At 40.9% G+C, this 15,866-nt stretch overlaps 1 protein-coding gene across 2 annotated transcripts in view; it reads left to right on the top strand.

Moving 5' to 3' along the window:
* LOC306784937 (testis-expressed protein 2-like) overlaps positions 1-15,488 on the top strand; it is a 30,772-nt gene extending 15,284 nt beyond the window's left edge. Inside the window, exons 3-13 of one of the 2 annotated variants that reach the window (XM_079279135.1) lie at positions 1,219-2,728; positions 3,703-3,903; positions 4,239-4,569; positions 4,693-4,922; positions 5,184-5,357; positions 5,974-6,073; positions 10,247-10,373; positions 11,280-11,393; positions 11,732-11,941; positions 12,943-13,063; positions 13,580-15,488. In XM_079279135.1, coding sequence (XP_079135261.1) covers positions 1,219-2,728; positions 3,703-3,903; positions 4,239-4,569; positions 4,693-4,922; positions 5,184-5,357; positions 5,974-6,073; positions 10,247-10,373; positions 11,280-11,393; positions 11,732-11,941; positions 12,943-13,063; positions 13,580-13,729 — 3,268 coding nt within the window. In that variant the 3' untranslated portion in view covers positions 13,730-15,488. The remainder of the gene's footprint in view (positions 1-1,218; positions 2,729-3,702; positions 3,904-4,238; positions 4,570-4,692; positions 4,923-5,183; positions 5,358-5,973; positions 6,074-10,246; positions 10,374-11,279; positions 11,394-11,731; positions 11,942-12,942; positions 13,064-13,579) is intronic. The other variant, XM_079279136.1, reaches the window with a different exon arrangement.
* The last annotated feature ends 378 nt before the right edge of the window (positions 15,489-15,866 follow it).

Below are 15,866 nucleotides of genomic sequence, written 5' to 3' on the forward strand. Positions count from 1 at the left end.
CAGCAATCTGCTTACGCTAAGATACATGGTGTGGCCCGCCCCTATTTTTTTAACCTTTTGAATGCTACAACTGTTTGTGTGTGTCCTTTTGACTTGTTCCTGTTTTTCATGATGTAGAGATGGGTAACTGTTGTTTAGAGTCGGCTCAAATACTATGAGCAGCCGTGTCTCCCACATTATTTTTGGGCATGCCTTTTATTAAGAGAGTAGGGAAATTGAAGGCTGGAATCTAACCTGGGACTCGCTTCTTTGAGCCCATCTGGAATGCGCCCAAGCCCTTCGGCTGTCTGGTCGTCCTGTCTCCCACATTTTGAGTCTATAAGTTACAAAATACACAAACGTCCAAGTCACCCCAAATTAAGCAACGGCTTTCACATAGTACAGTACATGTTGAGATATTTTTGAATATGAGAAACAATTCAGGCAATTTGAAGGGATGACTTCCTTAACAAACAGTCAAAACCTTTTGCTTGGATAGTTAATGTTGGTTGCAATCCTTTTCAATGAGAGGGACTTTTCAGAGGACTAGTGAATCTTGGTTCAAATGTCTACTTTCAAAAGCATCTCACTGGCTAAAACTGTATCCCCAACTCTTGCATGCGGGCTAGTTGCCTTGTAATAAGCTTGTAACACGAAAAACAAAAAGCTGAATTTGCCTCCATCACTTGCTTAACATTTAGCACCTCCAAACAATTTAACTCTATATTCTCTCTGAATGTGTAAAGTGTTTGATTTTTTTCTTTTAATTTAAGTAATGAGATTATTCCTTATATTTTGGAAATGTATGACAAAAGCATTTGTAGTACTTTTAACAAATCATGTTTTCGTGAATAGTAAATCATGTCTCAGATCAGAAAGTTTTGAATTGTAGATACTACAGTCGATGGTATACTGAACTTAGCATTGGGCTGCAATTAAGTTGCCAATTATCCTCTCCAGTAATCGATGAATCGCTTTGTCTTGAAAAAGTAAAATAGTCAAATGCCCATTATACTGAGGTCCAAAACCCCAAAATATAAATTTTACCATCAAACGAGATGAAGAACTGCAGCAAATCCACCTTCGGAGAAGCTGGAACCAGTGAATCTTTTGGCATTTTTGTTTGAAAATCGACAACGTTTATTTTAATATCAAAATAGTCAATAGCAGATTATTTTTGACTGTAGTGAGTTAATTAATGTCGTGCCTTCTGTTTTCCTTCCTTGCCGACTGACTCAGTGTGACTGCAATGACTAGCCAGCATCCCAGCCATGCAGAGAGCGCTCACTCCAAAGAAAAACAGCCACCTGCCTCGTCCCCCAAGCTCCATGTCCAGCGATCGCCATCAAAGGACACCATCACCATCCACTTCTCAGCTCTTGGGAAGGAGGAGGAGGAAGAAGAAGAGCTGTATTGGACATGTGTCCCCACTACCTCAGCTGATCAGGATGACTCAAACATTGTGACGGCCTTAGAAGCAAGTGAGGAGATGTTTGAAGACGTGTCCTCGACATCTGCAGCCAAGGATGCATCCGGACTGTCTCCGGTTTCTAGACATCACACTAACCGTTCGTCATCTCAAAATGCTGAGCAAAAAGGCTCAACGTCTAACTCCTCTCCCACTAAATCTTCGAGCTTTCCCTCCAGTGACAAACCCTTCCTCAGCTTGCTGAAGTCTCTCTCCTCTGACTTAGAGTCTCGGGATGGGATCCCTGCTGTTGCTGCTCCAACAGTAAGGCACAGGCACCTGATGAAGAGTCTTGTCAAATCTCTATCTTCAGATACATCCCAGGACTCGTCCTCTTCCTCCACACCCTACCGTCTTCCAGAATCCCGCCTCAACCTGCAACTCTTCAAGCAATTCACACAGTCCAGGATGCCGTCTGCTACCACGTCGTCAACCGGTGATTCTAAAACCGCCCCTTCCTCGCCGTTAACTTCACAAGATAGCCGCAGCTTCTTCAAAGTCTCAGAAGTTGAGGCAAGGATTGAAGACACTAAGCGGCGTTTCTCTGAGGCGATCTCCGAGCCGCTCCAACTGCTGAGTAAGATGATAGATGAAAAGAGTGGCAGCAGTATTTACCGGCCCAAGTCCCTCTCTGCAAGTGCCTCAGAACTCTCCAACATTACTTCTGTCAATGGTCACCTGGAAAGCAACAACAATTACTGCATCAAGGAGGAAGAAGGTGACCTAGAGGCTGAGAGCCCCAACAGCAGGGCTTCTGGTACTGCTGAGTCACCCGTTATCGCCTCTGTTGACACTAAGAGCCCCAACAAATCTTTACTTTCCATGTCACTAGACAAATGCTCTATGTCCGCTCTTGCTAAACAAGAGTATGACGACTTTTGCATCCTGTACAGTGAGGACTTTGAGACTTGTACTGACACAGACGGCGATGGTGGCAATAGAACTGATGATACTGGAACTGGGAGTCAAACTAAAGTGCCACTAAGTGGTGGTACGGAACCATTCAATGAAGATGAATCAGAGAGTATAGAGCCAGCACCTAGTATTCCACACTATACTCTCATCATCCTTACTGTTCTGGTCTATGGGTATTTTGTTTTACCTCTACCGAGTTACATCGGAGGAATGCTGCTTGGGATTGGACTGGGATTTCTTTTAGCCATTGGTGTTGTGTGGCTGACAGGACCAAAACCTTCTGGCAGTACTTTTAGACAGTCCAGACAACATGGGAAGCTGTGGAACCTGACCAGGTTGGACATTAAGGAACCAGAAATCCATAAGGTCAGTGAACATTTCCAAATTAGTTGAATTTGTTTTGTATGCTGCAAAGGCCTTGGAACACATTTGCTATCGTCTCACGTCGATTTAGCTTTTTATTAGCCAAAAAAGCTGGCCCGCTAGAGGCTCAATCCCCCTGACCGATAGCTGATGGGTTCTTAGATTGTATGTTTTGATGCCATTAAATCATGTTTTTTAGTACTTATGTGAGCCAAAAGTATTTCTTTTGGAAACTAAATCAGACTAATAATTGACTTATTATTATTATTATTATCATGTCAGTTAGTGGACATGTTTCTTCTTCCATTCTGCTCTACTGTACCACCCCACATTTATACATTAAGGCCACATATTGCGAAATTGTAATAAAATGAAAAAAATTGAATCACTGCTTTCCAGTTGTATGCCTCCGCCAACCAGTCATGTTGCAGTTTACATGCATATCTTAAATAGCATATGCATTCTTATGAGAGTGATTCATTCTAGAGTTATGGCCAAAAGCATGTTGAGCCCATAAAAAGGCATTACATAAACTTTTATAATGAAAGAGAATTTGTCTTCATAGTATATCTATGGGGTTCCGCGAATATAGACAAACATGCAATTTAAGATGCATATTTCTATTTTTGCATTGAAGTGTCACGTAACAAACAAACTAAATGTGGCTCCTGGGCTGAATTTAGCCAGACGAACTTCAGAGTCGATCACAGAAAGCAGATGACAACAAACTGCTTATGACCGCGGTTACAAGATACTCTATCAGTGTGAAGCTCACAGAGACATGGTTGTCCTAATTTTCCATGCACAGTTTTCGATTGTTATGTCTTCTATGTTTGCAGGTGTCCAAAAGCTCTCTATAAATGCAGAAAAGCATACACATGTTTTCTAGTATGACAGTTTTGGAACTCAAGCCTTGAAAAGTAATCAACATGTATAATGTCTCCCCCCCCCCCCCCCCCCCCCCCCCACCCCCCCAGGGCTGGATGAACGATATATCGAACTATGACCCAGAGACGTACCATGCCACACTGACACACTCTGTGTATGTCCGGTTGGAGGGCTCCATCATTCGTTTGAGTAAACCCAACCATAATGTCGCTCGCCGTGCCACACACAATGAAACAAAAGCCGAAGTCACCTACATCAGTCAGAAGATCTATGACCTCACCAACTGCAAAGTATGTTGCTGGCATAATTAGATGTTATAGTTTTTTTTCTCTTTTTTTATGTTTTCCCAAATGTTCCTGTAATTGAGTTTAAGGTCAACTGTAGTTACCTGTTGAACTAGTTCTGTAACACAAGTCAGTTTACAAATATGTAAGTTTAGTCCCAGGCTAGTTCATTACAATAGGCTATTACTTAAACAATGTTGGATTTTAGATAGATAATGACAAATACTACAACACGGAAAATGTCCCTCTAATTATCTTTTAAAAGTTATGACATTTTGCTGGAGATTTGTTGAAACCCAACCGTGTTTGACTCGGGTCTGTCTTCTGTAACCCTCCCCCAGGTATATCTAGCGCCTCAGAGCCTGGCCAGGAAACGTGTGTGGAATAAAAAATACCCCATATGTATTGAACTTGGCAAACAGGATGACTTCATGTCAAAGGCTGAGGGGGACCAGTGGGAGGCCAGTGAGAGCTTTAACACGAGGGAACGAGGAGAGGGGACAGGAGGAGGACAGGAGCGAGGGTGGTCGTCTTCGTCCAGTAGAGACCTGACCCTCTATCTGTTTGGAAGGACTGGGAGGGAGAAGGAGGAATGGTTCCAGCGGTTTCTTTCAGCTTCCAAGCTAAAGGCGGACTTGAGGAAATCTTCAAGTTCTGCTGGGACTAAGACTGGTGAGCAAAACTGATGTTCTGTTACTGCAAGTCATTTGTCTCCCTCTGCAACAGAAGAAGTCAATTTGAGAGATTTTGTCATGTAATTCCTCACCGTTTCCTTTTATTTGCCGTGGCCCACAGCTCTGAGCTCTCACAGTCGCAGCAGCAGCCGTGGCAGTCTAGATGAGGCGCTGGCATCTCAGCCCAGATCAAAGGACGCCTCAGTGCCAGCAGGCAGTGCCAAAACCAAACCGCTATTAGACTACAATGTATACATTGCCTCCTTACTGCCAAAACAGACGGTAGTCAGCCCTGCAGCTGCCAGCCCTGCTCTTCAGAGTCCTCAGAGTAGCCCCGGGGCTGATAAGAAGGTAGCACATATATTTATCTTCCATTTATACTATTAACACCTTTTGCTTTCTTGGGGAACAAACATGCCATGCCAATTGCAATTTAACCTTACAGTTTTACAAAATGTGTAATTACAAACAACAAGCATCTAACATTGTGGCTTATCCTCACAGGAGTAGAATAAGTGTTATAGTAGGGGGTTAATGTTTTAAAGTCCTATACAGAGACAGGAGATTAATTTTCTTTTCCCCTCCTTGTTCATTTGCCTGCTGTGTCTTAAGCTTCAAAGCACAACTCTAGCTCAGGTACAACCCAGGGATGAAGAGGAGGAGGAGAAGAATACTTTTGCCTGGGTTAATGCGGCTCTTGGCCGGGTCTTCTGGGACTTCTTGGGCGAGCCCTACTGGGCTGAACTGGTCTCCAAGAAGATTCAGATGAAACTCAGCAAGATACGGGTGAGTGGAGCAAGGCCAGTCCTAACACCCTAAATCCTTGAAATTTAAACAGACGGACAACAGAAAGAGTAGCGATGATTCAAAAATAAAAGGAGTCATGCTCACCATCATAATGGAACCATCAAGCCCACAGAGCATACACATTTAAGTTCTCCAAATGTATCTCTGTGCACCTCTTTAAATCCCCGAGCAGCGCCACACTGGGTTTGGAAGCAGAGGCAGAAAGACGGAAACACCTCATCCTTCACTTCCATCCCTTTGTTCTAATGTCTCTTTCTGATCCTGCCCCCCAGGAAAAACCTACTTTGCTAACTCGTATATGTGTTTTGGTTTGTATGACTATCCACAATGTCCTCTGACAATAGCTACAGGTAATAGTGTAGTTTTGGTGAAAAGCGACTGAGCACAATTCAGTCCAAAAATGGATTGACACGTAGAGAAAGTTATTTATAAGGTGTGGCGGAAGGCAGTGTGCGTCATCCATGCATAACGCTGCATTCACACCAAATCAGGCGTTGCAGTGTTTTTCCCCCCCAATTTGATTACGTCATATTCTGCAAATCAATTATTCATGTACGGTTTGCTCGGCTCAGTTGCATGCTTTTATCTTTTCCAGTTGCCTTACTTCATGAATGAGCTAACCCTGACAGAACTGGACATGGGCTCGGCCACTCCCAGAATCCTTGGGGCATCCAAACCCTCCATTGACTACAGAGGCAAGAGAGAAATCCATGTCAAACACACACAAACACTCACATTCAGTAGTTTCTGTAAAGGGATACTGGCTGTGTGGTACACTGAGCTCTGTGCACTGTATTCTGGGATGACTTCATGCATTGTGCAGACTAGTATTCATTTTGTCAACTATTTAGTCCTTTGTCAAATGTCCTTGTTAGTTTTATTCAACCTCATCCTGTTTCTTTAGTCAAGTTTTAGTTGATTAAAAGTAATTTCATTCCGATATATAGTTTTAGTCATCAGATTATATTGAACATTTCAGACAGTCTAGTCTGTTGTTTTCATTGTTAACTTTAAAGTGGCAATCCTTAAGATTTCATTCCTGGTTTATTTAGCGACACCCTATTTACTGGTGATAACAGCAAATGCAATTTAATACTACAGGTGCTATAAAACAAACTACTGTTTTATTATGGAAGGCCGGCCTTTTTCTATCATCCTGTGTGATCTTCTATGCTGCACACGACACGAGGCAGCTCTTCATTTAACAGCTCACTGTGCTCACTTCTTCTCTTTCCAATAATCATGCAATTTTTGAAGCTGATCCGCTATCAAAACAAATACCAAAATTAATGAAAAGATCCAAGGATTTTGAGTTTAATTTCCAAAGATCAAACAAAGGACATCAAAATAACAAATAATTTATTATGCAGAAGGACAATGAAGGCCCATGGAAGGCTTATTTATTACCACTACCTAGATTATAGAAAGCGATATTCACAGTATCAATATTTGGTAACTGTATGCAAGTTCTTCTGATCACAGAGGTGTGGACAGTTCCTGCAGGTTTAAATCTCTACTGGTTCTCTTTACACTGTATGTTGTTATGTCAGTCCATCTCAACTCATCACTATAGCATTTTGGAGGGTAAAAATAAAGTTTGAACACCAGCTGTGTCATACAAACACACACAGGAGAAAGTGGCTAACGGCAGCTTGACTGGAACTTACAATATAAATATATGTGGAGTAGACTATAAGAAGAATTGTGCCTCATGCCTAATTTCACAATTTCCATCTGTTAGTGCACAATGCCATGCTCTGAGGAGTAAACAAAGGTAAACTAGTTCGTTCAATTAATTTCAACTATCTTCAAATGGGTTATGATGAGTAATTATACATAATGCTTCTGTGATGAATAAGTTCTTAGTGTGTTATTTCAGTATGTATTGGACCGCATGTGTTTTAAACTGGCCTCTGTAGGTCTTATCCAAACCAACAGTGTATTATCACTAACCCATAGTACTCATAATACTCAAATTCATAACACAAATTTGAGCTTTGTCACAATCTTTCCAAAAATCCAAATTATTTAATTTTCAAAGTCTTGCAGTACAAGAAAGAAGTAGTGTGAAATGTCAAATGAGGTGAAGATCTACTGCATGCCTACACACAAGGACAGAAGTGACATCTTGTCTCATGACTGGCCACTGCTTCATTCTTCCTCCTGCTGTGACTAATGAGATCACAGTGCTGAGGGGGCTGTGTCTGGATGACATGCTCTCCATCCTAAAGCTCCATTGAAAACAACACTGTTCGATGCTTACAATAGTGACTATCGCACATTGCTAACAATCAATTAGAATGCAATGCTAACAATAATAATAATAACGCAGCAGTCGGGGTCAAAATACAAACTTTTCCTCTGCTCTACAGCTGCTGCCTATCGGTCTGACCAGCAGTAACACTGCTCAGAGTTCAATAGGGTATTGTTGTGTACTGGAAAAGTTGCAAGTGTTACAAAAAGGCATGCATGCTCAATTGATATGAAGAAATCTGGTGTTGTGCACTATAGTTCCTGGGAAACACTTCATAATTGAAGGCTTTGCTTCCAGAATAGAATTTGATTGGTTAGTGACATCTTAGCTGAGTACAATAGAGTGAGGCCCTAAGCACTTTAGCAGGTCTTCTGGTCCGGGCATCTGTGGATCGGATAAATGGAGCCTTAGCTATGTGAGGTCTTAACTTTGTGAGGGACTATACATTATTTGCCTGTTGCAATTGCGCAACTATGTTGACTCAAGTAGCCCATAGGTTTTCAGCTGACTGTTTTCTAGTTTTGATCAGGAGCTTCCCATGTTTGTTTTTTTGACATGCTTCAGCATTGAGCTTTCCATCACGCTGTCCCACATTGCCTCTCTCATCTCCTTTACATTCAGTGACAAATCTGTCTCTTCGGCTATTTCACATGTACAGTCTCCAAATAGTTCCCGTCCTCTTGCATTCCCTTGCATTCCTCTTTGTGTCCTTACTCACACTTTAGTTTCACATTCTCTCTTCCTCCCTCCTGTCATGAGTCACTGCCTCATTTTTATCACTGCAGTACTTCCATAATAACCCGATAATGAGAGCAACAATTGATTGTATTTCCCACTGACAAGGCAATGGTGTGGAAGCCCAAAACACACCAACTGCCACTTCAAACACAGTCGTGTATAAAGGCCATAATTTTGTAAATGTTGTGGATCGGTCATCCGCTTCGATTGCACTTTCATTAAAAAACTGCAATTGGTTTCCAAATCAATCTTAAACATAAGAGTGCTTCATTTTTAGACTGTTTCTTGGAAGTGAAAGAAAGCAGGAAAGAGGTACAGGTGCATGTTCCTACAGCTCACACCTCAGCAGAAATGAGGAATGAAACATTGAGTTTCTCTGCAGTGTGTTTCTATGATCAATAGCCTTTTACCTTGAAGTGGTAGATATAAAACTGAGTAGAACCAGTCAGTTTATTTTCCCTTTGGAGATGTCCACGGGTGTTGCAGTGGCTGTATCCTCCTTTGTCTCAAGTTCTGCCTTTACCTTGTCTGACCCAGCTCCTTCCTTTGCTGAGTGCAATGGATCAATGAACCTTTCCAGCTGTGCATGTGCACATATCTCCACAAGAAATTGTCTCTGCATGCCTGTGCAGTTGTGTTCAATGCTTATTTGTGTTTGCACTTACTCTGCATTGAAGGCAATTCTTGGCATTATGTGTAACACACACTCCTTCACTCTTCGTACAGCTTTACGCCAATTAAGGAAGCACTTCCTTGTGTCCAGCAGCTTGCACTGAGGCTCTCCTCTTGCCAAACTAACAAACCGCAGTGCCCTGCATAAACCTAGAACCAGCCAGACATGGTGTTATTATCCATCATGCCCCCCCAGGACAGGCGGGTAAGGCCTACTGGGTTCAGCAGACCCAGCCTGATCACCCTGTCTGACTCTATTTTTCTCTGAGGGCTTCCTCAAGCCTTCTCTGAATGTCTTCTGCTTTGATTTCTCCTCCACTTTGTTTGACTCACTCTCACTCTGAATGTTTTTCTTTCTGGCACAACAGACTCATTACATTATCGCATAATTTGGCACAACCAGCTGGTGTTCGGGTGTCACTAGAGCAGTGAGGAGAGGACACCCAGTCTCTGCTGTTTTTCTTCTTTTTGCCTTCCAGTATTACATTTCTTGATCCTATCTGACGACTTGTGGGCCATGTATGCGTTTGTCAGTAAAGCGATTTGAAATCTGATTTGAAAAAGACTGGCAGCTGTGCACTAAATGTAGCACCATGTATTTGCATTGAATTCATGTAGTCTTAGTTAGGTTTAGAATGGCTGTCATCCTCTGACTCACTCACTCCTCACCTCATTCAGATTTCCTGTGTCAATGTTCATACTTTGCTGCCTCCCACTGGTGCAAAGAGAAACCACACCAAATTTCAGGATTGGATGTGGCTCTCTGTACACAGGAACGTGTGATCATGTCTTTCTCGTCGAGGCTTAGGGATCAAGAAAATCAAATCTGCTGTGTTCCCCACTTCTGTAATGAAGGGGGGGGGCTTAGAGGTAGGGAAACCAAGGAGTAAGGGAAAGATGGAGAGATTTAATAGGCAGGGAGAAGGACTGTGGCCTTAGGTGCTGTCTGTGTCGAGCAGACTGGCCTTAAAACTACCTTGATTTAACTTGTTAACAGGGTTGGACAATACGATGAGATCAAAACAGATATTTGTCAACAGGTACTTTTTTTTTAACATGACGATGCTTGTGTGTATCTATAGTAACATGACAGTAAATTCATCTATTTTACTGCATATGCATCACCCAATCTTCCACTTTTACAGTTTCACATTTTCAAATTTGTCTCCCATCAGCATTTCTAATAACCACTGTGTCCATTTAGGTCTGTGGTTTGACCTGGAGATTTCCTACAGTGGCTCCTTTCTGATGACCCTGGAAACCAAGATGAACCTCATTCGTCTGGGCAAGGAGGGAGAAAGTGTCCGCTCTGGGGAATTTGGCAAAGACGGGTGAGACAGTTAAAAACACAGATTTGAGAAAAGCTTCAAGACACTAGACACTAAAAGGTATATGTGTCTCTGTCAGGTGTCTGCCACATTCTGTCTGGCTCTCACTCAGTATTCTATATCTTTACTGTCTTTTATATCTTCTCCTTTCTTTTCTCTGATATTCTCTCTCTACCTTCTGGATTCCACCTTGTTAATCGGATGTGTTTCTGCTCTTGGTGAGTGCTGCTTGACTTTCAACCATGATCTTTCTGTTCAACTCTCATTCTCTAGTTTTGGGGTTGTCTCATTTCATGTTACCACCCAATTCTTCATCTCATTCAGTATTCATTTTCTCAGTCACAAACACAAATGAAGGCACTGAACACACCATGTACAACCCCCAAATTCATTCTCAGCAACAAACAGAAAAGGTTCATATTTGTCAGGGTAAATTTGCAAGATGCACCAATCAAACTTTTTCCCTCCCGCTACCAATAGCTATCTGGTATATTGAATTGGTTCATCCATAAAATACAGTGTGCATGCATGTAAAGTATGTACCTCTCAGGGCTAGATTTATTGCCAGGAAATGAGAACTGAGGTCTTTTTTGCTAGTGCTGAGGAAACAAGTCAAGTTTCAGTTTCACATCAAATGACTCCTGAAAGTAAAAACAAAAAAAAACCTAACCCGGTGGAAACTTACTGAATTATCTCTAAACTGTTATGTTTCCAGAAGTTTAGGTTGTGCACATGGGTCATGTACACTTGTGTCACCTTGTTTCCATACCTCATCTGTTCATTGTTTTGTTGGTACTGTACAATAGAAGCACAATGAAACACAGCATTTGCATGTTTTGCCGCATGCATGCAAATGTGTGTGCATGTGTGCCCACCCTAATCCATTTTTGTTTGTTTATGTGTTTCCAGTTACAGGCCACGGACTTACTGCCTGGCTGATAGTGATGAAGAGTCGTCCAGCGCAGGCTCATCCGATGAGGAAGATTCCTCAGATCTCTCAAATGACTCGGCTGCAGCAGAGGGGTGAGATAGAATTTATATACATTCTCTGTGCTCACTTAATCAAATTCCATAATCACAAAATTATATTACATGTATGTAGTAGTCATTTAAGGAAAAAAATGGAGACAAAATATTTATTGTTCTAAACTTGAGGGAGGTGAAAAGACTGAGACTGAGAATGACTTAAATTGGGACAAAAGACATAACTGTCCTCCAACAATGTGTTGCCAGGCATGGCTTGGAATTCATCAAAAATATTAAATATCAGTTGTCAAAAAATTGTATCATTAGATTTCATTGACGCCCAGCCATACTAAATTCAATATGTGAATTTAACCCTGACCCTTTATTGAATACAGTTTCGTTGGAGGCCACAAACCCAGCAAGATCATGCGCTTCGTGGACAAGATCACCAAGTCCAAATACTTCCAGAAGGCCACAGAAACAGAGTTCATCAAAAAGAAGATGGAGGAAGTGTCTAACACGCCGCTCCTGCTTACAGTGGAGGTGCAGGAACTCAGAGGAATGCTGGCTGTCAACATACCGCCTCCACCCACTGACAGGATATGGTACGTAAAGGGAGGGATGTTTTTCTACTAACTCATTTGTGAAATGCTGTTGGTCAGACCGACAAATAATCACACCTTTCTCAAAGATAGCACTTTCCCACCGAAGGAAAACACAACTGACTCTTGCTGATTAAAATGGCTTTCAGGTGACTCTTAATTAGCTGATTTCCTCCCTCGTGTCAACATTTACATACTTGTATTTCTAAAGAGTGGAATGATTAATGTCCAACATACACAGGGAGGATATCTGTTATCAGAACAAATGAAATTCAGTCTACTCCACACCTGTATGTTTTATTTGAAAAATTTAATTCTTTGTTTAAAACGTCAATGCCCTCTGCTGGTGGTGACCATCAATAGACTTTTTCAAAGCAGTCATTTTGACTTGTCATAACAGAAAAAGCAAAGGTGAAACAAATTTCATTAGCAATGACCCATTTCCATCCAGTATCACAGTAAGCAATGACAACGAGCCAGCATGCACATTACCAGGACCATAGACTGTATACAAGATGTGAACGGAGCCACCGTGATGTCACCAATTGGTTTGTAGTCTACAGTTTTAAAGCCTTGAGATTGATATTTTATCTGTTGCCATCTTGGTGTTTTGAAGGCTAAAGTGATGACATTTGGACAAGAGGGTGGAGCTGGGGAAGCGCTTTGCCTGGCGGGGCCATGTACTGTGTAGCATAGCAATTGCTGAGTTACAAGCTAACGCCAGTGCTAGCTAGCCAGCTTGGTTAGCAAGGTGAATCCGTAATTCACGTTCACTGTGATATTAATTGGATGCTAATTTTATCTTGTGAAAAACATACTTAACACAAAATGCCTTAACCTCACCTGATGGAATGCAGTGGTTTCAAATGTTATCAATTACACCTGTGCTTTTCCTGCTAGCACAGGCCAAAATGTGTGGTGTGAAACATGTCCATTTGTTAATTTTTCATCTTTTACTAATGTTTATAAGGTAATCCTTGAGTGTTTTGACCTTTCTGTTGCAGGTATGGCTTCAGGAAACCGCCTCACCTGGAACTGAAAGCGCGACCTAAACTGGGGGAAAGAGAAGTGACTCTGGCTCACGTTACAGACTGGATCGAGAAAAAACTGGACCAGGAATTCCAGGTATTGATGAACACTACATTTAGATTTTTAGACACTTGAACACCGACAACAGGGTTAGGGATAGAAAAATTTTAAAGTTTGCCAAAGTTGAAGTCACCATGTGATTCCCTGCATCCATTCCATTGAAATGAATTGCATTTGATCTGAAATGCTGTCATATTTTGAAATTATATTCAACTCCTAGATCAAAGTAGTGTTATTAGTGTAAGGATGGCCTCTGAGCGAGGCCAACGGAAAACCACGGTTTTGTACCGCCGGCTCATGCTACCGTAGTTTTGGAACGAGAGGAGTGAGCAGTGGGGTATTCAGTTGGTTTCAATCTGCAACATCACCACTAGATGCGGCCAAATCCTACACACTGTCCCTTTTTAGACATTTTATATAAACAGTTGCACATAACCTATTTATTATGTGCTCACTATTTGTGGTTCAAATTCTAAGACATCCCATGTGTTACGAATAGTAAAAATTGAAAGACCACCCACTATCCTTCCATCATTCACTCTCCTCTTTTAGAAAATCTTTGTAATGCCAAACATGGACGATGTATGGTTGACTGTCATGCATTCTGCAATGGACCCACGCACAGCCGGCGGACCCTTAGTTGGCCTCACAGTGGACCCAGAGCCTGCCCCTCCAGAGAAGGACGGCACCAGCCAGCCATGAAGATTGTTTACAATATTTCCTGTTTGTGAAGTCTGGGACTAGAGCCAAAGTCAAAATATCAGACGCTAATTCAAACCATTACCGTAGAGGAAACCCTATGAATTTAAGAAGAACAAGGTAGAGACGACCGAGGAAACACTAAAGACAAACTTGCTTGCTGCCTGAGAAAAAGGTGATTTGACCTTGAAGGATTTATACAACTGGAAGAAACTCTATTGACTAGGGACTGATATGTGAAGAGTCACGTTTGGCTCAGAATTTGGGTTGGTAAAAGTTAATAAGGGGAGTATATAGGGATACATAATTTCTGCTAGGGCTAGGGAGTGAGATAGAGCCTGGTAGCCCCTTTGTTATAGTAAGTGGAGTTTTACGATATGATAGTATGTTGAAATTAGAAGGGTTTCATTTTGAATGATTATGGTGTGATGTTGTCATTTCCATTGATGAGAATGAAAACAACAAAGTGTAAGCAGGTTAAGAAAAGTATATTAGAAAAGCTCAAATACTTGATAGATTTGTTTACCATATAAACATTACACCTTTAAGTGGCTTTATGTCAGCAGTTTTTCATGAGGTGTTAACAGTTGACAGTATTAATTTGTGCTGTGACCACATCCTGAACACCTCGCTTCATTTGCCAAGACGCCATTTGTTATGCCAATGATGTCCTTATCCATGTCTATATGGAAATAATGCTCAAGAGCAGTAAATATACATTATCTAGGAGAAGTGTCATGCACTGTGTAAATTCCATACTAATTACAAATACACATACAAAATAAATGCAATGATAAAATCGCTATATAGTAGGGTCGTGTATCCTGTAAATATTATATAAAAGCAAATGTCTGATAGGACCTCTAACATGTCTATTGAATGTATGTGTGGATAGTTTTGGTTCCTATTGTTATTGTATGACAATAGTGTTTACCCAGTCACATTTTGACTGTGGTATGCAGATTATTGCACAAAATCTTTTTGTTTTCTTATGATGTACACTATATCATCTTTCATATCTTTTTCCAGATGTGTCATTCAATCGTATAAAGTACCAAGTGGTGTATTTATTTATACATCATTTCTACTTAATTGTGTTAATGATATTGTTGGAAGTTCATTTAAATGACCAACTTTGATATGTAACAGTGCTTTAAAAAGCCTCTACCAGCTATACTGTATGTACAACAATTTGATGAAGTGAGGGTACGTACTGTATAGTAGACCATCTATTGCCAAGAATGTAGCCTTCTCTGCAGGTTCCCTTTCTGATGTACCTTTTTAACAGTGTCGTAGTTCTAAATATACCAAAGTCCTTTGATTAGGCCTAAAGTGCCAGATTTCTCTCTGCTCAAAGGTACACACCCTGTAGTGATATTGCATTGTGAGGCAATATTTACAAATGCGCTGCAATACCTGCATTCACATTGTTTACAGAAATTCTTGTTGTCATCTTTTGCTCTCTAAGGATACTAAAGCACTGTAACATGAGATGGATTTGTTTCTGTATGATTGTCTTTTCCTCTATGCTTTGTCAACTTTTTGTTAAGTATTTGTTTTTTAATCACTACACAAGGTGGGTCATGGTTGTATTTTTTTGTCTACATCTTTGGAATAAACTAAATGAAATAAGGTTGTTGAGGATGTATGAAGATAATGTCAGGATTTGTATCTGTGAATTAATTACTTTTTGAGATTATGAAATTGTAAGGCCAAATTCAGTGATTAGCCAATGTGTATCTGCCTTATTTATACAGCAAAATAAAAGCAAAAGTCGATGAAAGCCTTTTTGTTTCGTTTTTGTTTTTGTTTTTTTCATTCTGAGATGCGAATCTGGCTTACTTTGTACTATTACAGAGTCAAAAACTTTTTCTAGTGTGTTAAAAGGAAAATACTTCATTAGGCAGGAGAATTTCCCCTGTCAGTGTCATTTTCATGCATTGTTGTATTGTGATTACTAATACATACATAATACAGTGTTCGGTAGCTAAAGTTATAACAACCCATCAAATATAGAAAACTCATCATGGGTTTTCTCTTTAAAAACTGGATTTAGAGTTCCTTATAACTATCTCTGTAATTTGAAAGTGGCACAACGTGGTGTAGTACACTACGTGTACTTCGTGGGGTAAAGTACTAA

Source organism: Melanostigma gelatinosum, assembly GCF_949748355.1.
Source record: "Melanostigma gelatinosum genome assembly, chromosome: 11".
Taxonomy (NCBI): Eukaryota; Metazoa; Chordata; class Actinopteri; order Perciformes; family Zoarcidae; genus Melanostigma; species Melanostigma gelatinosum.